General features: G+C 38.8%; 1 protein-coding gene across 1 annotated transcript in view; it reads right to left on the reverse strand.

The window, feature by feature from the left end:
• GPC4 (glypican 4) overlaps positions 1-24576 on the reverse strand; it is a 101837-nt gene that overhangs the window by 10828 nt on the left and 66433 nt on the right. The window contains exons 2-3 of the mRNA XM_045537773.1: positions 23409-23567; positions 10234-10625 (exon numbers count right to left, since the gene is read on the reverse strand). Of these exons, the coding sequence (XP_045393729.1) occupies positions 10234-10625; positions 23409-23567 (551 nt within the window). The remainder of the gene's footprint in view (positions 1-10233; positions 10626-23408; positions 23568-24576) is intronic.

Here is a 24576-nt window from a genome sequence, read left to right on the forward strand (position 1 = left end):
AATTAATGTATTCTACAGGGCAGAATATGAGTAACTTTAAACAAGGCTTGGGAGCAGTAAAGCATGGAGTACTCATGGAACACCTGCTGGAAGAGGTGGACCTTCAGTTAAATTTTGAAGAAAGGGGTTGGATTTAAGTGATCCAATGAAGGGGGAGCATCCCAAGTAGGGACAACGAAATGAACAAAAGCTATGAAAACTATAATGGGCAGATCATGGCATCTCAGAATGGGGTTGGTGAATTGTGGGAAACAAGGTTGGATACAGAGAGGTGCATGCTGGGCCAGAATTTAGAGGGGCTTGCACACCAGGCAGAAACTGAGACACCATATGGCAGGACACAGGGGGCCATTAGAAGTTCCTGAGGAAGGGGAGCAGCAAGGATAGAAGCAATGTCAAAGTCAGATTGGGCTGGTTGTCCTCTGCAGAGAAATGGGAGTCAGTTTCATCTGGCTAGTTCTAAAAGGTGGAAGGATCTGGGGCATAGACAAGCTGATTCCATCCTGTCACTCATTTCCATCAAGGCTTAGAAAGGATCATGGCTAGGTATCACATGCTGGCAGCTAACTAAAGCTCCTGTCTTCTCATTCTCTCTGTCCCACCCTCCTCTTTCAGAGTCAATATCAGAGGATTAGTGCACTCCTCTCTATCAGTACCAACCAGTTCTGCAAACACACACTTCTGGAAGCAGACACCACTGCAGGGAAAAGATGCCGGGATGCAGGGCAGCCCGGCAGTGCCCGTCACCTGCTCTGAAGTGTTACTTTGGATACCACTTATCAACAGTGCCCTTAGGAACAGGGGATTAGTATTGTCAGGAGAAAAACTTCACACTGCCAGGCTCCTATCTGATATATGCGCACCCCCCCCACACCCCTCAAACAGAATTCTAGCCTAAAAGGGGGGAAAACATGCAACAACAAATGGTAACTGTATACACTGAAATCACCATTCCCTACAAAGAATTAGGATTTTTCCACAGTTTTAACCAGTCCCAAATGTTTTCCTAGGCACTAAATTAGTCCTTTAAACTATGTATTAACGTACAGTAAAATCTTGGCTAACCAATATCCTGGGGGAATGGTCCTTCTGGACAGCTAGATTTTCTGGATAGCTTAAAGTCAGATTGTTAGGACTTTAATACTTGTCCATCTTTCCTTTCACAGATGAGCAAACAGGACTGGAGGGGGGAAGTGCCCCAAGAATCCCAGGATCACAGAAGACTTAGAATTGGAAGGGGCCTTAGAGATCACTGAGTGCTGCTCTCACATTTAAGAGATAAGAAAACTGAAGCCAAAGAGATTAAGCAACTTGCTGACAGTCACCTCGTGACATTTGATTCCAGTACTGCACCTTATCAAACATTTGTGACAAAAAGATTTCCCAGATGTATCACGTTTCCCTGCCTTTTTAAACAGACGATAGGAAACTCTAAACTTAGGCATCTGTTATTTTCTTCTTTATTTTTAGTTGGGTTCCACATTGATGAGACTGCTAAATGGCTGGATTTTAGAGAGGTAAAGAGTTACACAAATGACTGTGAAAAAGCACAGAACAGCCACTTGGCATTTGTTGAATATTTTGCTTAAGAGGAGACAATGTCCTAGTAATAAAGTGTCAGCAAATAGTTATTGAGCACCTACTATGTGCCAGGGATTATTCTGGAATGTGTTTGGGTTTAGGTAACAAGTCAAGTAAGAATTCCTGTTAGAATGAGAAACTTGTTCTACAAAACACAAAGAAATGCCAAGGTGGTATGGGCCTTTAGGAAATGAGCAAAATTGTAAACCCAAGATAGTTATATTAAAAAATATATTTTTTCAAAGAGTCCTTTCTCATTCTTTTTTTGAATAACTCTAGGAAGTAGTTCGTAGTATTCTTAGCTCAACTGCAAGTCAAATCATTTATGTAGTAGACCTGGTAGTGCCCTCCCCTGAAACAGGCTGATGGAAGATCAAGTTTTAAAAAGAGAACAAACTAAATGACACAGTGGAGTTTTAGTAAAGGAAAATTATGAAGCTGGGTTTGGCAGGGCTTTTCCATTTCATTCTTTGGCTAAGTACTAGCTCATGCTCTGCACATGATTTATTGTGTAACTACTAAAAATGATCGCAAGGAACCCCGGCTATAACATGCTACAGAAACACTAAATAATACCAGAACTGAAAAGAGAGATGAGGAAGTTATATAAGAAAACTGGGATGACAAAGGACATATGAGATACCAAAGTTAGAGAAAAATATGTCTTTCGTCTCATAACCACTAATCAGACCACCATGCAATATTTTACATGAAGGGATCTCAGAGCCTGAAAAGCAAATCTGTTAGAGTGGGATAAGGCCCTACTATGAAAGGAAAGGGTTTTAAAACAGTTGTGAGACCTAAAGAAACAGGAGTCTCCTGCAACCCCTCATCCCCCCAGAGGAAGCATCAATGATGCTAGCACTCCCCAGGACTTGGGGCTCCACCCTTGCCTACCTGACCAAACTCAGAATGGTGGATCCAGAGTGCCAAGAGTAAACAAAATGGCTGCCTCTCTTGTGGGATCTTCAAGATGTCTTAGTAGGTTGGTGAAAGAGGTAAAGGTGTGCCACGACCACAGGGTAGAAAAAGCAACACAGTATATGGTACAGGTTGAGTGGCCCTATTTGAATGCTTGGGACCACAAGTATTTCAGATTTTGGATATTTTTCAGATTTGGGAATATTTGCATTATACTCACCAGTTGAGCATCCCTAATCCAAACATCTGAAATGTTCCAATGAGCATTTCCTTTGAGTATCGTTCTGGACCTCAAAAAAGCTTCAGATTTTGGATTTTTGGATTTGGGATGTTCAACCTGCACTTCAATTTAAGTTCTCTCATGGAGTTTCTGGTGAAACTCCAAGATGTCCTTGATACAGTGGTGGCTCTTGCTGTCACATGGTGATAATACCAGGCACTGCTGGGCACTCCTTCACAAGCTCTCAGTGGTCTCCATACTACCAGGGGCAAACCTTTCACCCTTAAGCAAATATAACAGTGGACTAAGTCATACTATGTTATGAGGCTTTCTTCATTTTGAATAGAAATTCAAGTTCATTTACATCCTACTCCCTGGTAACCCCTGAAATCAATTTACTTCTTTTGAGTACCCCAAAACTTATTTACTTAAGTAGACTTACTCCAGAGGCCCAAGAACAAGTGGTAGATCATGCGACATAGGCATTAACAAAAAGAGTAACTATACTCCAAGGTCTTCCTTCAATCCTCAGTTATGTATTTATTCTTGATGGCATGACATGCCCCTTAAAATGATTTGATTGTTACTTTGGGCGCAGCTCTTGACTATATGATTTTCTTTATTCAGAAGGGTTGGTTGAGCCCAGATGTCAATGACTTCCAGAATCCCTGGGACTGGGGGTTATGACTGCTTTTTATAAAAGTCACATTTTTAAGACGTCTCTTAGTGATTTAATAGTAATTTCTCAAAATCATATGAAGGAAGAGGAAAACTGTATACTCCCTTCTCCCTTTGAACAAAAAGAATGGTTTAATTGTCTCAGAGAGAAAATGTTTATTTAGCTTTTATGGTTTCATGGTCATGAGGGTCTTGATGTCAAGATGCAAGAGAAAAATATTCTGTCCCATTACAGACTTATGACTGATGGCTTCTATTGGATTTTCCTGATTTATGAGTACTTGGTATATGCCAGGCTCTGTTCTAAGAACTTTATATGTATTAATTCATTTAAGCTCAAAGTAGTCATACAGGGCAAGTATCATCATCTCATTTCACAAGTGGGGGAGTGGAGACTCAAAGAGATTAAGGGACTCACACAAGGTTTTCCAATAAATGACAGAGGCAAGATTTGAGCCCAGGCAGTTTGGTTCCAGACATGTGTACTTGACTTCCTTGATATGTATCGAAATGGCTTCTTTTGAGTAATAGACTATAGAAAGCTTGAGAGAAGCACATGGGTCTGATCCTTTCTCTATAGCTCCTAGATCTAGTACAGCATCTCCACACACAGGGTACACTCAGCTATGGGGCTGGATGTTTGCTAGTGACAATTTGCAGTAATCAAAGTTTCCTGACCAAATGAATCAATTTTTATGTTGGAGGGTAATTTAGGATGTGTTCTACATAGATGAGATGACATTGCTTAATAAAACAATAGTGACTTACTGAGCTTGTGCTATTGTCTTTAGAACTGTTCAAGGTGCTACAGGTGTGATAAAAATACATATACAATACATATATATATATATAAAATCTCACCAGCCTCTGCTCACAAAGAATCAAAGATTCAAGAAAAAACTGCTGGACATAGAGAGAAAAAAGTTCATTTAAACAAAACAAACCAGAAAACAATTATGTATTTTACCAAGGAATTGTAGCTAAATGTAGCAGAGATGATCAATTCCTATTAGAAAGTGGGACAGAATTAATACCAAAAGGGTTTTGACATTATTTAAGTAATTAGGTTTGATTTACTTATTTTGGGGGGGGGGTGATAGAAAGGGAACATCGTCTGATATTAACTCAAATATCAAAATCAATCTGAGTTATTGACCCATAATGACAAATACCTGATACTCAATTTCCAAGCCTTGTAAAATCCTTCAAGACTGACCAAGGTCTTTCTAAATGTTAAGGTAACTTTTAGGAGGTGCCTAAAAGTTTAAGATTTTAGGAGCCAGTCTATGTTTCATGGTAAAAGTCAGCAGGGAGAAGACTCCTCATTTCCTTTTTAACTTATTAAGACTAAAATACTCATTCCTGCCTTCCTCGGGACATACATTTATCATGACATCTGCATGCCATATCTGCTATAAAAGGCCTTTACAGAAAAGTCGTCTTGTCTGCGAAGACTCTTTTAATATGCATTGAGACTTTCTACCAAATAACCTGCATTTTCCAAACACCACATTAAAAACTACTGCAAGCAGCCCAAAAAAAGAAAAATGCTGGAGCAGAACTCTTCACGCAGCCTGGATTTCATTTCAGTAATTCAGAACGAGCCTTAAGCCACATTACACAGTGATGGCAGTCAACATGCTGCACTGAAGTTAGAAACACATTTCCTTTTAAGTTTATTCCAGCTTCTAACATACATTCGTTGTAGCATTTTTTTTATACCCAATAGTACCAAACAAACAGGAAAGGTTTAGATTTTATCTGTTTCTTGGTAACATAAGTACCCAATAAAAATAACAGAACTATTTCCCAAAATTGTGGTAAGAGAGATAGGGAACCCACACTTGCCATGGAATGTGATGAGTTTATTCAATAATTTCCTAACTAGTTTTGACTTCAGTGCATGCACACAAAGAAAGGAGGTTGAGAAGTTCCTATTTCTCTGATAATTTAAAAAACATAACAAAATATATAGAATAAACTAGGATTCATTTGGGAATATTTATGGACATGTTGCAGGTAAAATAGAAGCTGCATAAATATTTAAAAGTATGTCTTGTCTTTGTTTTAATGATTAGATTCAGTTATGGCCTATAAGTCAAAGCATCATTCTATTAAACACCCTGAAGAGGGCTCTATTTTTGTTTTGAGAGTATGTGAGGTCAATTTATTCAACTACTGACACCTGCTATACTCCTACCATCTCCATCCCCACCCCCACCATAGCTTGAGTCAGTCCCACTTTCTTCTTCTTTATAAATCTAGTCTTTAAGAATGTCAGTGAAAAAGAATATTAAGGGTTGAATAAATGTCTACACTTTGCTTAAAAGCTTTGAGTATTGATCATTTTTAAATGTACGTTTATAATGATTTTGGGAAATGGCAAAGTAACTTGTTTAGTGCTCTTGTAGGTGTCACAGTATTGCGAATAGACTGAAATGAACAGGGAGCAATGGAAATTGTTTTCAAGGCAGGACAGTCATTTAGACATTGCAATGGTGAAGCACTGATTTCTAATTATAGCCCCTGTAGTTTGGGGTGGGGTGTAGACATAGTCCCATTATGTCAGTGTTAATTGAAACCATGAAAATGCAACTCTCTTTGGCATAGGAGCTATTAATTTTCATGGTGCATGTAACCACTTGTGCATTTCTGAAAGACCACAACAGACTTCATCCTTCCAGGCAAAACTGCAGCTATAAGCAGGTAAATAAGAAATGTATCACGAACCATGACAAGTAAAGATGGAATAAGTAATACAAGGATGTGTAGCACGAGGGTATTCTTGAACCATCTGTTAGTAATTAAGGGGGCTTTTGTGAAGTTTGAATTGTAGAGCTCAACGGAGTGAACTGAAATCACTGGATGTCTGGTCCCAGCAAAACTGACAGTAAGGCAAGTATACTTCAACTACGAAGTGCCTCTCTCTTGAAGCAAGTCAAGCTTGCTGGTGCTAATGGCCTTTCAACAGGTTAGTGATAATCAAATCATTGCTCAACTTATAACTGCAACCCTTTTGTTGCAAAAGTAAACTAAAAAAGCAAGATATCCACTCCTAAAGAGAAAGTGGGGAAGCCTCTGAGTTAAGCATGCAATCAGTAGCCCCAAGACCAGGATGCTTTTCATATTTGACTTTAAAGACCTCTTTGTAGATGAAGTGGGTGAGGTGGCACTGTTCAATTAAGAAATATGTGCCCCACTTTGAAAGGTCTTTTTGCAGGCCCAAGGCGATTAATTTTGTTGGGCACAAAAAGAAGGAATGTTCATTTCTTGGATTGTTCCAATTCCACCTGCAAATGATGCTTGGGCAGGAGTCCGCAGGGATGGGAACCCATATATATGAGAAAACATTACCTGGGTACCCAAACTGGTAGAGAATCTTATTTATAAATTAATCAAATGGATTTTTCAACATATCCAATTTGAAATGTTTTTTGTAGCCATATCATTTTTTTGTCTTCCCCATACCGCTGTATCTTAAATTCTTTTTTTTTTTTTTTTTGAGATAGAGTCTCACTCTGTTGCCCGGGCTAGAGTGCCGTGGCATAAGCCTAGCTCACAGCCACCTCAAACTCCTGGGCTCAAGCAATCCTCCTGCCTCAGCCTCCTGAGTAGCTGGGACTACAGGCATGCGCCACCATGCCCGGCTAATTTTTCTATATATATTTTTAGCTGTCCATATAATTTCTTTCTATTTTTTTGGTAGAGACGGGGTCTCGCTCTTGCCCAGGCTGGTCTCGAACTCCTGAGCTCAAACGATCCGCCCACCTCGGCCTTCCAGAGTGCTAGGATTACAGGTGTGAGCCACTGCGCCTGGCCTTTAAATTCTTTTTAACTGGTAGTCATTCTATAAAACTTAATGTAATAAATATTTTCTCAAGTATGCAAGTGTACCTTGCAAGCTTCTATGCAGAAACATTCCATAAATGATAGATTTTTTACATAATTTTTTCAGCATATTTAGAAACTGATTTGATGCCTAAGTGTCATGGTATTATGTAATTTAGGTAACATAACTCAACTTAGTTGAAGGGTTTGATTTCAAGTCAGTCCTTAACCAGTAGTGAAGCAAAAACATGATTTTTAAAAATTTCCAATTACATACATAATACTTAAAGCCTACATAAAACTTTATTTTTAACTGAACAACTGGCAAGTAATGTTTACTCTATGTACATTAAGCCACATAGCTTGTAGTGAATATATTCTCGTGAAACTATGCAAATATCTCTTGGGCAGACATGAGAGTACAATGAATGTACAATAGAGATCAATTCTAAAAATAAATCTTTAAGGTTCTCTTTAGAAAGTAACTTTCTCAAAAGAACTTAACGATACTAAGGTAGACAGGAAATCTCTTTCTTGCTTAAGCAAAATTCATACTTTTGAAACATCAGAAAGTGATGCAACAGAGTATGTGACCCAATGCGAAATAATCACAACCACTTTCTGACTATTTCATGTTAGGTCACATACTCTTTATTGCATACATAAGGGTGTCTGACTCTTAAATATCAAATCCAAGTTTACTGATTTCCTGCAGTTAATTCTGGGAACCATGTCCAGAAGAATGCACCATGGGAAACCAACAACTTATTACTTCTCCCTATCCTGGGAAATGGGGTGATATGAACAAAGGGATGCCTTTTCTAGCCCTCAATCTTTTAGCCTGCAATGAACCACCTCTGAACCTCTTTCTTGTTTTGGCCACCTTCCCCTACCCCAGGTTGGTGGGTTCCAGAATCTCAGCTCCCTATAGTGGCTCCAACCTTGCAAAGTGAGGCTGAGATTAACACCAAGACAGGCTTGCATCAGCGGCCTGGTCCTCCTTCTCCAAGAATTAACACTGGAACTCAAAGGAAAGGGGGAGGATTAATGTAAAGAAAGCACTTTTCAAACACTAGGCAGAGGGTCCTCCACTCTTTGCCTTTCTGTACCCACATGTGCACAGGTACACACAGACATTCAAACTCCACAGTGGTGCCTTTCTGCCTTTTCAGCTGAGGATGAACCCAAGGAATTGCCCAAGGAGGGCAAGTGTGTTAGGTGAACTACAATGTAAATAACTTTGATCTGGATTAACTATGTATTGTTTTAGGGACTCTGACATACATATCTCCAAGATTAATAACGGTTGCTGGGGTTGGCAGAAGTTCAGATATCAGATTATTCCTTTCATTATAACAATCATCTTCCTACTTACCCTCACTCTACCTTCATGTACCCCAACAAATATCTGCAATTTATAATGAAAATATCAGGAGGAGAAGGAGTGAACAAAAACACACTAGAAAGAATTGTTTCCTGCCAGTTTATGGCCTGGTCATGAGCAAGAGAACAAACATTATACTAATGAATGCAAATAATCAACTAATCTTTATTATCACTAAATTCTAATAGGAAAAATCCTATGCACACCTATTTTTCATAATGCACCATTCTCAGAATCTTTATCTTTACTCTGGTGAATGTAAGTTTCCTCTCTAACTAGCATAACTGTGTACGCTCGTTGGCCCAGGACAGTCAAGGTTGCTTATCAATGGTTAGTGACACCTGCTGTCTGTGTATAATCATTAATAAGCATGTCCTGGTTTAGACAATAAGTGTCTCGGTTTGTACAATAAATTATATGGTCACCCTAACTATAAATGAACTCTCTGATGGGCAATCAGGCAGCCGTTTTAGTGTTTGCAGTGCTGTCCCATTTTTATGTTGACCATTCCCAGTCCTCTACACAACCAAATGGTCTAAGCAGAAGCTGCTGTTATGCGTGCAAGCTTTTTAGCAATGGCCTACAATTTGGCTTTTCCTTTGAGGGCCTAAAGGTAACAGCACTAAGATCAGTCTTGGAAAGAGAACTTTGCCCAAGTATATTCTGTTTCTTCCCCGGTGTCGAGTCATGGAAGGGTAGAGGTGGAAAGCCCTTCAAGAAGTTTTCAGTTTTAATTTGGGGGAAGGGAGTGGGTGGCGAAGAATAGTAGAACCTTTTCCCTTGAAATCTTGTTTAAGACCCTACTGCATAAAATCAAGGAAAGCAAAGCTTCCCTGGTGGAACCAGGAGGTAAAGGCCCAGATGCACAGTCTTACCCACTAGAAGACTTTCTTCTCCCTTGCCCCTCCTCAAGGAAGCCCCTGAAGTAGCCCCTAAGCTGGTTTCAAGGAACATAGCCTGAAAAATACTGATTAAGTCCAATTCCCTTAATTTACAAATGAGGAAACTGAGGTTTGTTTCTTCCGCTCCTGGTCACATATTACAATTTTCTTTTTCTATACTGATAATCCTATAAGCACAGTCATAAGTCAAAAGCAGTGTGGTCCACATTAATTGTCATAGAAAGCTCTGTCTTCTAAACAGCTCTGAGTATACCTTATAACAAGGAAATATTTGTTGATGGGTATTAAAATGCTTTTCTAGACTATTAACTAGGCTCAAATATAGTCACTCAAAACAATAAAATGTGGATGGAACCTGTGTGTGCATATTTCTTTCTTTAGAGAGGAAGTAAAATGAGAACTAAAAAGAGTATGGTGGTATTATACCCACTTTTAAAATTAAGATTACAGAGTGAAAACACATCCCACTTCTGAGAATAGCTACCAAAGAAACCAGTAAAAAGAATAATAATGATATATGATGATGTTCATCATAGTATTGTTTAGTAACTCTGAAATGTACACATATAAGGACAAAGAATGGGAGAGAAGAGGCAAAAGAGAAGCAAAAGACTTACTGAGCCAATGGAATTCTGATGATTCATTTTTCTACCTTTCCCAAATTTTCTTTTACAATGAAACAGAACAAAACAAAAACACAGAATACAAATAGTGCTTACCACTGAGACTTTGCTCACTACATCTCTTGCAACTGCTAAGCCTTGAACAAAAGTCCGGGCTGCTACAAATGCACGAGTAACCTGCAGCTTCAATTTCCGAGGGACATCTCCAAAGGGCTTCAGCTGCTCGGTATATTTGCTCACACATTCCAGATACTCATCTGTAAAGGAGTACTGGGAGTTCACCAGGCGGAACATCCGCTCCAGCAGGTGAGCCCAGAAGTCATTTAGCATTTCTTCCAGGTTCACGTTTCCCGCCGTGTAGTAGCGCTTCAACTCTACAAAGAGATCTTTAAATAGCTCAGAATTTTCCATGTATAAATGGCCATATGTCTTCACAAACATATCATTCAGGGATTTCTCTGCATTTTCAAGTAGTTCTTTGAAGAATTCTAAAAAAGAAAGAAAAATGAAAGAAAGGGTTTTAGTAATTAAATAACATACTGCTTTTCGGGTAAATCCAAAAACTAAAGAAAGTAACAACTAAATTGGAAAACATGCCTGTATATAGGATTAATTTCTCTTGGGGAATTTGGCATCTTAGATACTGTGTCAATGAAAGGAAACCTATATCACAAAGTCACTTATATAGGTATCTAAGTCTGAGAAAGGGGAGAAAATGAATTTTTAAACCAACAACTTCTCAGGAATCAGTACGACACACACACATTCTCTCTCTCTCTCTCTCTCTCTCTCTCTCTCTCTCTCTCACTGTATCATTAGGTGAATAAAGAAGAACTAGAAAAAAATGGGCACATGAAGTCTAAAACATGAGGTTTCTTAGAACTTTTTACTGCAAGAATGTTAAGTCCAAGTTAATCATGCCCCCTAATTATAACCTAAGACAAGGACAGGTATTTTCAAAAGTTGCTATTTTACTTGGGCATGATTTTTTTCTTTTGTTGTTGTTGTAAATTTAATTAAACATATTCTCTTTGTCTGATTATTTTATTTCATTTCAGCGTATTTCTTTTCTCCTTTTTACTTATCTACACGACATGCATGATAACTGCCTGGAAAATGACTGAGGCCAAGAAACATAATGAAACACCACTAGAAGCAAGCTTGTAAGTTTTTTGAAAATAAATTCCTGGGTTTTCCCTGTGACATTAGCACAAATTGGGGGTATCCAAGTTGACCTTAGGTTCATAAAGGATTCATATAGTAATATTATAAGACTCTTTTTAGCGTCCCTTCTGTGTGTGCATCTGTGTGTGTGTGTGTGTGTGTGTATGAGAGAGAGAGAGAGAGAGAGAGAGAGAGAGAGAGAGAGAGAGAGAGAGAATATGCATAATGGACTCATCCATAAATGTGGCGTATTTGTAAGACAATGTGGAAAAATAACTGAAAAATACAAATGAGAATACCTTGTCATTTCAGACTTACTTTCTGGCCACCACACAGCCACAGCCAAAGTGTGAAAGATTTTAATCTCTTAAGTACAAATGACAAATTAGTTTTCTCCTGAAGCTTTTCTCAGGAACTTCAATGAAAAGAGGAGCTAACAGTGTATCTGTAACATTAATCATTCTTAAAGAATCTCTTGCCTAGTACAAAAATAAACACCTCATGCTATCATGTTTATAAGCAGGAAATATAATAAATACCAAAGCAAAATATAAGGACCACATCAAATAAGAAACTGCCTCTATGTAAATATGGAACAGAAAAGAAAATATGATGCCTGCTTCAAAGCCAGAACACTGGCGAGCTTATCAAAACGCAATAGTGCTACAAAACCATTCTCTTCTCATGCTGGGTGGGCAAATCAGAGGCTGACAATTAATTCCAAATAGTTTTTCAAAACCTAGACTGAGTAAACTGAAGCCTTTTGGAGGGAGATGGCTGTGTGTGGCTTTCCTTACATGCCAAGAGTTTCTATACCTATCTCTACCTATGCCTCTCGGCCCCTAACTCGTCACTATGTGGTTCCTTGAGGCTTAGGGCTAAAATCCACAGTCCTGCCTGGTTCCAGCTTTTCAAACACTGTGTGTGTGTGTCTCTCTCTGTGTGTGTGTATTTGTTTCTCTTCTCCTTTTATCTAGGTGTTCTTCCTGCTACTGCTTGCCTTTTATTTACTGGGCTTTCTTCAGAGAGAAAGAAAGGGAAATGGATTCCCTCTGCAGAGTAAAGAAACAGGCAGGTCAACTCATCCCCATTACAAGTGCATGGCCTGGCATTTTTACCGAAGTTCTCTCCCTGAAAGAGAGAGGGCAAAAAGGGCACAAAGAGCTAGGGGAACAACATGAGAAGCACTCAAATCAGCTACTTCTCCCCCAAATCCTCTGAGTGGTTCTCAAAGTGCCGGCCAGGCCAGGACCAGCATGCATTAGCATCACCTGGGCACTTGTTAGACATGCAAATTCTCCATCCCACCCCAGACTTACAGAATCAAAAACCCCCGGGGACCGGCCCAGCCATCTGTGATTCTGCTACACCCTAAAGTTTGGCAACAACTATTCTATAGCTGCGGAAACTTCTCCCATTTCACCTGTCACTAGCAATCAGCAACAGGTCAGGGGCTGTGTTGAGTGGGAAGCAGTCAGGGTAAGCATTAATGTTTTAATTAGGGAAAAATGTCTTTCCAATGAATTGCCTTTTTGAAAAAAATTTTTTATTATGTCTTAGGGACAAATTTTCTTGTGTGGAACCCTCTCAACTAAGTGTTAACATAGATAATTAAGTGCATGCAGCACTGTTCTAGAATTTAAAGTTGAGAAGGGACCTTAAATGTCATCTGGTCCACATCCCATACCATGCTTGAATCACTAGCATCCTTGCTGCTAAGCTGTGCTTGCTGGTTGAGGGCATAAAAGAAGCAAACATGGGTTGTGGTATTACATGACCAGTGTGTGGCACACATTAAGTATCATATACTAAAAAATAAAGCTTGGTCATCATGAGAACAACAGGAAAGGCTTGTGCCAATCCAGTGCTATTAATATTTCATGACCTAAAAGAGAAGATTCTAACAGCAACCACAGGTCCTTCCCTATATTGGATTTTTATCATATTACTCATAAAACTGGATGTTGAGAATTATTTGACTTGTATTTTAGTACTCATTTAAGAAGTAATCTTCATTCCTCACTTAGTTACATTTTTAATGAATGTCACCTACAGTCATGTTGGTTTTGGGGGGGTGGGTAGAATGGCATGTCAAGCTTAGTTTTAATTTAAAACTTTTAGAAATGTCAAGGTTCATCCTTTAAGCCTCAAAGTATTATTGCAGGTCAAACAAATGCTAAGACGCTGAACCTTTCGTGGAAAAAGTAAATTCTCTTAGAGTTCCTCATCCAGGTTAAGAGCTTATGGGTTGATATAGCTATATGTTAATAACATAGCTACTTTGGAGTACAAAAGGAATGACCTAATGGAGAGAAGACTGATTTGAAGCTTACCTGTCCAACACCATAATGGACCTTACTTTGGTTTCCAGGACTCAAATCCTGTCTAGGAAAGTTTGTGTATGTGTGTATGTATGTGTGTGTGTTAATTTGTATTTTAAGAGCTTAGTGTGGTGCTATATACATACTAAATCCTAATTCATTTAATGATTCAGAAAATTTATTTTCTTTTCTTCACATTTTAAAAGACTCTTTAATGTGACCATATAAGTTGCAAACATAAAGACCATTTGAGTGGGCATGTGGTTAATAAATGCTTGAGAAATTCTATAAAATTGATATAACAAGTTAAAACCTCACAATTTAATTTCTCCAAATGGCTATGAAATTTGACAAGTATGTACTGAGTGGCTATTCTGAGCTCAAATCAAAGCACAGTGTTTTTACCATGCATCTTAACCTTCTTCCTGCCCAATCAGACTATAATGAAAATTTCTAGAAAGACAAATTTCCCTCATCTAATTCACCTTTACTATACACTGCCACTCTCCACACATGGTTTTATGAGTGTACCAGAGATTTTAAAAACATCTGTAAAGTTCTTAATCCTTCATTTCATATAGCAACTTCCTCAATATTCATCTATTTAATCTATGGGAGTCAACAGAACAAAAATTGAGGGATCCAAAAGACCAAACTAATTTCTCCCTAGACTAATTCTTACTGACCCTATTAAATGGGACTATTCTACATATGCTTTGTGCCTCAAAGGGACCTCAACAGGGATGGCAGACATAATTTAAGTTTTAAAATCCATACAAACTAGGTACAATACCAACCGAAGAATAATAATCTGCTATTAGGAAAAAAGGGGGGAAAAAACCCTTTTGCATCTGTTCCTTGTTAAATTAGCAGCTCTCATATGTTCTTGCATAATTCTTTCACATTCCCATTCTCCCTTCTCATCTCATGACATTTCCTTCTACAATTAGAAATGGAGCACAAATTACCCATTCAGGTCCCCCATCTACAGCCATCACTAGCAACTTTAGTAATCACTGTGATGCTCATCTCCATTTTTTTTTTCAATTATTCTCACAACCCAGGAGCAGGGTCAGATATTAACTGCTGAAGAATTTATAGGCCTGAGACACCTAGCAATCATCCCTCATAATCATTATGCCGAAAACCAATTATAATACATTTGGTGGCTAAGAGAGAACCAGCCAAGAACAGTGTAAACCAGAGTTCACAATGGTCAGAAGCCAAGTTAATTGGAAGTTAGATCTCCCTTGCAGAAATTGCTTGTTCATGAAAAATGTTCCTCAGGGAGTCCGTTTTGTTGGTTTTGTTTTTGAGATAGGGTCTCACTCTGTTGCCCAGGCTAGAGTGCAGTGGCCCAATCATAGCTCACTGCAACCTCAACTCCTATGCTCAAGGGATCCTCCTGCCACAGCCTCCCAAGTAGCTGGGACTATATGCACATGCCACCATACCAAGCTGATTTTTTTTGTGTGTGTGTAGAGACAGGGTCTCTTACTCAGGCTGGTCTTGAACTCCTGACCTCAAGCAATCCTCCCGCATTGGCTTCCCAACGTGCTAGGATTATAGGCGTACTCCCTGTGCCTGGCAGGGAGTCCATTTTAAGTTAAGTTATTGGCATCTGAAAGAAAGTCAGAGAGGAGGTGGTCTGCAAGCATTTGAAATATGGTGTTTCAGGGTTTATTTCCCCCTCAATTTATCAGTTGGGGGGCTTAAGGGTATATGTTTTCTAAGGATCAAGCAGCTGCTACTCCTTCAGCTTATGGATGGTCATTTAACACAGGGATAGAAATAAACATGTAACATGCTACGAATCTAAAGCAGCATAACACAGTGGGAAGAGCATGAGCTCTCTCCCTTAGGGGCTGTTATGACCTTGACTGGACAAAAGGCCTAACCTCTCTGAGCCTCTGCTGCCCATCCATAAAATGGGGCCATTATCACTCACCTCATATGGATAGTGCCTGGTACAAAGTAGATGGTCGATAAATAGACATTATTAGTAATACATGAGGTGATATTATTGTCACCCTTAGAGTTTCTTTATATCTACATCATTTTTAAAGTCTTTTAAGACTGGTTTTTATCTTTCCCAGTGGAGTCAAGCATTGTCCATCTAGGGGAACAGAAATGAAGCTGAAGCTGAAGTTGAAGCTTCCAGAGGTTTGCTAAGACCCAAAGACTTATAAAACTGGAAGCTGTTTATCCAAAGGAAAATGCTTAATGGCTCTATCTTCCAAGGTTGTAAAATGTCCCAGATATCTATCAGGGCAGGAGTGACTGCTGAGTGAAAAACAGGGAATGAAGAAACCTCAACCTTGGGAAGAGAGTTGACACTATATTAAAAGAAAGAACGCCATACATATCACACACATATGAAAACTGGGAATTAATCAGCAGGTCACCCTCCCCCCACGTATTTCATTTGCATACTAGCTTTGCTGCTGGAAGTCCACCCAGTAAGTACAAAGACTGAGCTAGGGGATGCTAAGTATTTTCCAGCTCTAAAATTTAATTATTCTTAATGTAAGCAGTACCAATTTAACATGGGAAACACTAGAGTGAAAAGGCAAAACTTTTCCCTATAAAAGTTTTCTATGTAAATATCCTGTCTTTTAAAAAGGAGAACATAATGTACTTCTAAAACTTCTGTCCCCAGCTACTTGTCTTGCATCAAATAAACATTTAAAATGCTTGAAACAGGTCAAAGGGCCTACAGTTCTGCTATTAAATGCCATTAGTTACTCCTTTATAAACAATCAACTGGCTATTGATTAATGAGCTAGAATGCATTCTAGAATTAACCCATGACCCTAAGAGATTGGAATCCCTTTCTATTCAATCCATTTGCTTGGTGCTATAAATTACCACATTGTATTTACATTATTAGGAAGCTGCCTTTTACATATAAGGATTAATTTCCTCTTTACTATAAATGGCGTATTTCACAGCCCTGGTGTAGCATGCAAACATAAACTATCACATCAACAAAATTCTTGAAGAAAGAAGCCTCCTTGTAGATGCTACAAATCATACTTTTCAAACTGTAAAGAAAACTAAAAGAGTTATAACCATCTATTCTTTCACCTGAGATCAAGTATTAAATATTTAGTGAAGAATAGCACCTACAAATGTATGGGGAAAAAAAGCAGAAAGCATTTTACTGACAACCTAAGGTTTATGACTATCTCCTCTGCCTTGCTGTTTTGATAAAGTTTGTGAAAGTGTTTTAATGGGCACTTGGCTCTATCATGGCACAATCTCATTCCTCAAGAGTGCCTGTTAAGGCATGGTCATATACTCAACTGTGACTGATATGATTTGCTATTCAAAACTTCTAACACACTGCCAAATCAACCTCCAGAAAAGGTATGCCAGGTACCAACCACCCTTGCTATTGGAGTCATATTTATCATAAGAGTTTCCATTGCTCTGTTAATTCTTTCAAGAGAGATGGTGATGCAGATGGGTGTAGTCGATGGATAAGAAAGGGCTGAAATGAAGCCTCCCCAGCTTGGGAATTCTCTCAGCCAATCAGCTGGAGTCAGTGCTAGATCAAATAAGCACTTTCCTTTGCCTGGACAGACAGACACATAGAAGTGGGATGGGCAGTGATGAACAACATTCCAAACTCCCAGACCCAAAGTGCAATGAACCAACACAGTCAATAGCAGCAGTTCAGCTGAAGTTCTTCTACGTATTTACTTGTCTCCAAACAAATCACTGCTTCTTGCTCATTGTCATGCCTTCTTAAGTCAAAGCTAATATTAGAGGCCCAAAGTAAAAGTGCTTCAGGCTCTGTAGAAGCCGCACAAGCATTTTAAATCCAAAGAGATAGCCAATGCTAGAGCTGCAATTGGTCACACTTCAGATAACAACTCAAAAAGGCAGAAAACCTTTGTCAATAGAGAAATGTAAGCATTTTGTCTGAGCTCTTGATTTGATTACAGTAAGCTGGCAGTCAAGTTTCACAGAGGGATTTATAAAAGAATTAGCAAAAGTACCCAGCTTTTTAGTCTCTTTCACATGGAAGGGAAATAAAATAGAATTGTAACGGCACGGAGTAGCAGTGCTTTCCAACTAAATCAAAGACATGATCTGGAAGGAACACTGCATTTGCAGGAAGGCTAGAAGGCCTCATGTCTTTCTCTGTACTTCTGTGGCTACTCAGCCTGTGAAATGTTGCCCACTACACTGTAGCAGATGTTTTAAATTTTTTTTAATTTGTAAGGAAGTCTTAATGAATGAAATCTAAGGCAAGGATTAAAAACTGATAAATGTTGTACATTGTGCTATACATACCTATGACACACTTACTTTGAGGATGTTTTAGACTTATTTCAACCTAAAAACCTCCCAGGAAATCTTTAGTACATAACTATGGCTGTACAAAGGATAATAATAAATCTGTGTAGTTAAAAAATATTTAAGGTCAGGAAAATTCCAGCTTAGCTGATGGCTGTGAAGCTCAGTTGGATATATTTGTCTTTTAAGGTGAGCTCACTTCCACTGAGTTCATTACTTTCATGGGCCTATGAATTCTAATGCCTTTGAAGGAGCTCAGGAAATGTCACCCCAAAATATGACTCCTTGCCATAAGGAGTATTTTTAATTAAAGGCCCTTAGAGATCAACAGGCCCTTGGAAGGGACTTTACCTCTATCTGCATAACCAGAAGAACCCATCAAAAGAACAACTGACTTCCCCATCCTTTCCCTTCCCTGTTAATCTCACTATATTGCAAGAAAGAAAATAATCAAGAATGCAACCAGACCTGGCCCAAATCATTTTAAATATAATACCTGTCTCTCAGGTTAATTTAATTTGCAAAGAATCATTTACAAGTCAACCTGTTTCCCCTATCCTTTCATCCACACTAGCAACGATTTATTGCCCCTAAACATAATTGCCTATATTCCTCAGCTCCCCCCCACTCTAAAAGGAGTGTGTGAAAATATCTGGGTCCCACTGGGATATTGGGTAATCACTCTGTGATTGTCCCCATGAGCATGGTAAGTAAACCTCTTCCTCTTATTAATCTGCCTTAATTGTGAGTTGATCTTTCAGTGAACTTTTGGGGGAAAGGGGAAGTTTCCTCTCACCCCCACACCTTCAACTCACTGAACCTCCAAACTGTTTTTTTCTACTGACTTAATGCACTAATGGCCAATATGAATGACAGACAATTTTCAGTCAGTGATTAAAACACAGATTCGGCTACGTCTGAAGAGTGCTTCATGCCCTGCCTCTGGGAAATGACAGAAAACAAGGGGGCTTGAGGGCTGAAGGGAAGAGTGGCCGCTCTGATTTACACTTGGCCCATGCAGATAGATGGGACAGACAATTATTTCCTTTATGTGCGTTTTAAGCTAATTCAGAAAATTTCTACTATTATTCAAGTTAACAAGCTTCAGGCTCCTGGGAGGGTTTTCAAAGACCTGGTGAAAGTAGCTGAGAGTTAAGAAATGATAGGGGGAAAATAGAGGGTACTATACAGATGGCTAATTAACATCTTGTAAGACCTTTCAGTAAAGCAGCTGCTCTAGTCACATGCTTAAAAGATTCTCGCAGAATTTTTAGAATTGAAAGGGTTTTTAGAGAGCATCTAGCTCAACCCCCTCATTTTATGGATGGTAAAACTGAGACCCAGTTAATTGCCCCAGGTCACAGGAGGTTAGCTGCAGAACCAGGATGGCAATTCAGTGTGTTTTGCTTCCCGTTCAAGGTTACTAAATTTGCTCCTAAAAATCACAAATTAAAGAAGTTTTCCCAATAGACTAGCATCAGGCAACATCTCTATTTCCTTAAGATTTCTTTAAACATGCAAAATATCTAGCAAACAGTTTGCTACAGCAAGTTGTTTAGCAATAATATTACTTCATAACTGTTATATCATTTTTACTATGTAATTCAGAAATATATTTGACATGGCATCTCTAATCACCTTAACCCATCTGGGTTCTTAACTGTGTTTCTTTTAAAAACAACTAGTCTCTCACAAAATGCTAGACATTTGGGGGTGGGTCTTTATGCCGTGGTCCCAAAACATTGATTATGCCCCACTTCTACTATTTCTATTCACTTTGCCAAACAATTTTTCCCAACCCCTCTGAACTGAGAATGTGATTAGCATATTCATGAGACAACTGATTCAGCTATGTTAATTACCAGTTCTACTACCAAAAACAATTCCCACAACTGGCCAAGAGGGGGAGCAGCTAGCTCTGTCACTATCATACTCTGGCTCTATGTCTCCAGCCCAGGATGGTAGATTTCTGGTGCTAAACATCCTAAGATAAACAGTGGATTAAAAAAATGACAGTATAGAAAAATACAGACGTGAGTCCTTAAACTCAGAGGTACACATTTAAAATATGGGAAACCGGAGAATTTTGTTGGGGCCCGGGGGGAGTCTGTGTTTTTAGACCTTGTATTTCACCCAGGTCTGAAAAAAACACGCACACCCAGACACACAGAGTTTATAACTTAAAAACTGTGCTGGGCGAGGTGGGGCACACCTGTAATCCTAACACCCTAACATTTGGGAGGCCAAGGCAGGAGGATTGCTCAAGGCCAAGAATTCAAGACCAGCTTGGGCAATACAGCAAGATCCTGTCTCTACAAAAAATTATAAAAATTAGCTAGGCATGGTGGCATGGGCCTGTAGTCCCAGCTACTTGGGGAGCTGAGGCAGGAGGATCACTTGAGCCCCAGGAGTTGGAGGTTGCAGTGAACTATGATGATGCCACTGCATTCTAGCCCAAGCAACACAGCTAGACCATGTCCCCCCCGCAAAATAAGAAAAAAGATAAAAACTGATTTATAGACTGTATAGTCTCTTGAGATATGCAAACAGTAGAAAATTAAAAGTACATAACAAAAAGGACCTTACAGATAAGAGAACTAGAGAAAGGATGCATCCCTCAAATCTGATAAGTCCAAAAATGCCAGAGCTAGCACTAGAACCCTGACAATCAAGGTAGAATGATGGAAAACTGGGATAATAGGATAATTTCTGATAACAGAAGGCTAACTCCCTACAAGCTCCCAAACTTTATTGAAAAGTTTACTTTTAAAAAAGTAACTGTTCCTGCCTTAGAAAGAAGCAGTATATCTCATAGACATAGGCAAATTTTGCCAATAGAGGAAGTTGCCTGGGGTCAGGGTAACCACTCTGAATTTGCTCTGAAAGTTGGAAATGACAAAAGGTGCTCCTCTAAAGTTGCTTGACCCAGAATATTTTTATGAGTCCTTTGCTATTTCCTCATTTCATGTCCCCAGTTGTCTTTGTATAATCTCATCTTGGTTCCCCAGTCACCATCTCGTTACTCTACCCAACTTTCTCTCTTCCATTCACATCAAAGACCCAGGGTTTGGCTTTTATAGTAGTTTGGACAATTCTTTGACCAAAGCACCCACCCTTGGATTTCTTAGAGCCAAGATACCCCCTTAAAGCACTTTATTCAACATCCCTGGATTATTAGGCATTGACAAGTGTAGGAAGATCCTAATTGACCACCTTCAAAATCAATCAATGCAGCACTCACTAGAAGATTAGTTTGCTGGGTACTAGTCAACTGAGATTTTGCCATATAAAATTATTTCATCATTTCAGACAACCTAATTTGGAAAAAATGTACACAAAGTATTCTAACTCTGTTCTGATCTCCAGACCAAATCCATTTCAGCTACTTCTTCAAAAAAAAGTAATCTAGGCTAACTATTATCTATGCCACATTTTAATTAGAAGTCATAAGAAACAAACTGGAGTTTAATAATCATTTTTCTTGAAACATTTTGAAACTGAAAAAGGCACAGAGTCACATATTTATTGAATGTGAAGCCTGGTAGGGAAGGGCAAGAGAAACTGTTCTTCTGTCCTTTTTAAAAAACATATGTTAACACTTGCTGATAAAGTTTCTCTGTATGGTTTAAAAAAAAAACTACACATTGGAATCATAGGGGTGCTGCTATAAAACCATGGGGAGCGAGAAGGGGTAAGAATAGCTAAACCAGCAGGCCTGTAGGCAATGACTATGGGCTCCATGCCAGGAAGAGACAAGTCTAACAAGAAATGGGGTGACTTGGAGGAGATAGCCTTAGAACTTAAAAACAGCTTTATCTCCACTGCATCATGCTGCCAACAGGAGAGCCACTTCTAAAGAGCAGGATTTTTTTCCTTCTAAATTCCATTATGAAGCCCCTAAGTGGTAATTTTTAAATATCCACATCTTAAAGTTTTCAAAGATGATCATCTAATTATCTTTCTAAGTTTTCTCCCGAAAGTCAAAGAAAATGCTTAGGTTATTATCATGAATGAGAAATGCCATAGTCAAGGAAATATTCTTTTCAATAATAATAATTTAGTGATCAAGATAGACAGGTGGTCTAATGATGTATTCTGCCAGTAACATTCATTTTCACGTGGTGTTAACATACTGTTAAATACTCTTAACAGTTATAGCATATGTGTAGGGGATATGGAGTAATAAGGAGGATATAGAGATATATAAATTATTCCCATCCATCCAAGGAAAGGAGATAGAATTAAGACACAATTTTGCATGCAATGTGTTTGAAAGATGGGTAGGATCAATGGTATATGACATAGACAGTGTTTTAGTTCAACTACATTACAGAGTAAATATAATTCGTGGTCTAGCCTGAAAACCTAACTAACACTTATTAAATTGGTTATAAGTTTGAAATAATACATCTCAAAGCCAACATTTGAAAAACAACCTGTTCTTTAGCTGGTGACTGCCTTATCAGCTACATCAAATCTAATTTAGTCTAACTTCTCACCATGGTAACAAGCCCTTTGCAGAAATAGTCAAAGACATTTCATATCTAGAAAATTTGCCTTGTACTTCTTCACCACACATAATGTCAAGAAAAGCATCCTTCAAAGGTACTATGTAATTAGAATGGCCTTTAAAACAGGCACAAAAGAAATCATTCCTATTAAAACTAAATCTACTTCATAACAATCTTCAAACTGAGTGAACAGCAACAGAGAAAAGAATCCTGAGGTGTTTTGGACCCCACATTCTATTTTTTTAAAGTCTGTTATCTGTAACATTGCGTCAGATGGGATTGAAGTGTCTCTCATTGGGCTTATATTGGCTATTTCTTCACGATTAAAAGAAAGTGTGCATGTGAGAAACCATGTCTGGCACAGGGGATTAGATTGGGTTCTGTCATGGCTTTTACATGAAAAGACTATGCCAGAGCCCAAGTTTAAATGAGGCTGAGGATGGAGCCCAGCATAATGAAGACTATAGCATAGTAGCCACTTCTGGGTCACTGCAGCATGGACACTCAAGACCTGAGCTTTAATTCTGTCTGTTTTCTAGGAATTCTAGTTGTCTTTGGGGATCCATTTCGAAATTTAATTTGAAGTCCTGCATCTGTAAAATCTCTCTTGTTATTTTGACTGAGACAGTTTTCAGATGCCTGCTTTTTATTAGGAAGCCTTTCTTTTTTTTTAAGGAACTTGCGTCAACAACACTATTCCGTGTTCACCCAAGAAAATAAATGAAAGCATTTAAAGTAAACTAATCTATCTTTTGGCTTCTTGAGATTGTATTTCCATAATGCCTACCATACAGATTCCAGTGCATCCGGAAGGATTCTAGCACTAAAGCTGCAGGGTGAACTTGCCCCCGGTATTCAACAAGGAGAACATCTTGAGAGAAAACTCAAGCACTAAGGGAACAGAGAAGCCCTGAAAAAGCTATTGTACGAACTTAACTGTCAGCTCTTAAATGTGACTTGAATAACATACCATCAAACTTCGTGTACTGGGAAGCAAAGACAGCTTCCAATTGATCACACTGTTCGCCGACCACACTTTTGAAATCCTCTGTACTTTGCAGGCTGTACTTTTCCTCCATCTCTTGAGAGCAGCAGGTATAACCCTGGGGACAGATCTTCAAATGGTCACCTGGAAGATAAAAAGTAGAATGGTCAATCTCTATTATCATTCATCAAGTCTAAGAGGGCAGTGTTTGATTTAGGTGCACATGCTCTGCTTCATTTCAGTCTTCCGAGGCTCCTGCAAAAGGCCCAGGCATCATGTGTATCTAACAAGTTTCTTGAAGCCAAAACAAAATTGTATGCCCTTCTTGAAAAAATAAAATAATAAAGCCTCCTCCAAAAGGCAAAATAACTTTCTAATCAGGGAGATGGATAAACCACAGGAAAATTGGTGGGACCAACAAACGAAGTAGCATTCAGTATCAAGTAGTGTCTTTTATAAATTCCCTCAGATACTATTGCTAAATACTGTACAAGTCATGCGAATGAGACATACTTTTTCTAGATTAGGGAGTTTATGTTCCAAAAGAGACTATCCTTAATGAAGAATGATTTATAAAACATGTGCCAACAACCAAAAACTGAGCAAATATATGTGCAATAGTTACACTGTGGGGAAGCAAAGGATTCCTGCATTTCAAGGGGTTGTCAGCAAAGAGGGAACTATGAGAGTTCATGCTGGACAATCTGAGTCTATGATAAGTCACAAAGAGCTGATGGTAAACAATCCTCGATTTATATCCAGTTGTCTTCTGTGTAGATGTCAAGGACTATATCTACCTTATGATGCTGTATGGTGTAGCCACTCATCCCAGCATAGACTAACAGTTTCTGATGAATGTAATCTTTATATAGTGATGCAGCCCTAAGAATCAAGGGAAACGTCAAAGATACACCACTCTACAGCAGCCCAACCTCCAAAGTATCTCCCCTCCCTGACAGCAACTACATTCTGCTTGCAGTTTGGAGATGAGGGTTTAGCGGGGTTCTTTCTATAATGCCCTACAGTTCCCCCACCTTATTCCTCCTCTGTCACAGAACAAAAATTGTGCTTTGAAGAGACAATTCCCCTTCCCTCAAAATGACCAAGAGATGTGGTACCACTCAAAAATAAATCCCACTAGGTACTAACACTT

The sequence above is a fragment of the Lemur catta genome, chromosome X (assembly GCF_020740605.2).
Source record: "Lemur catta isolate mLemCat1 chromosome X, mLemCat1.pri, whole genome shotgun sequence".
Lineage (NCBI taxonomy): Eukaryota > Metazoa > Chordata > Mammalia > Primates > Lemuridae > Lemur > Lemur catta.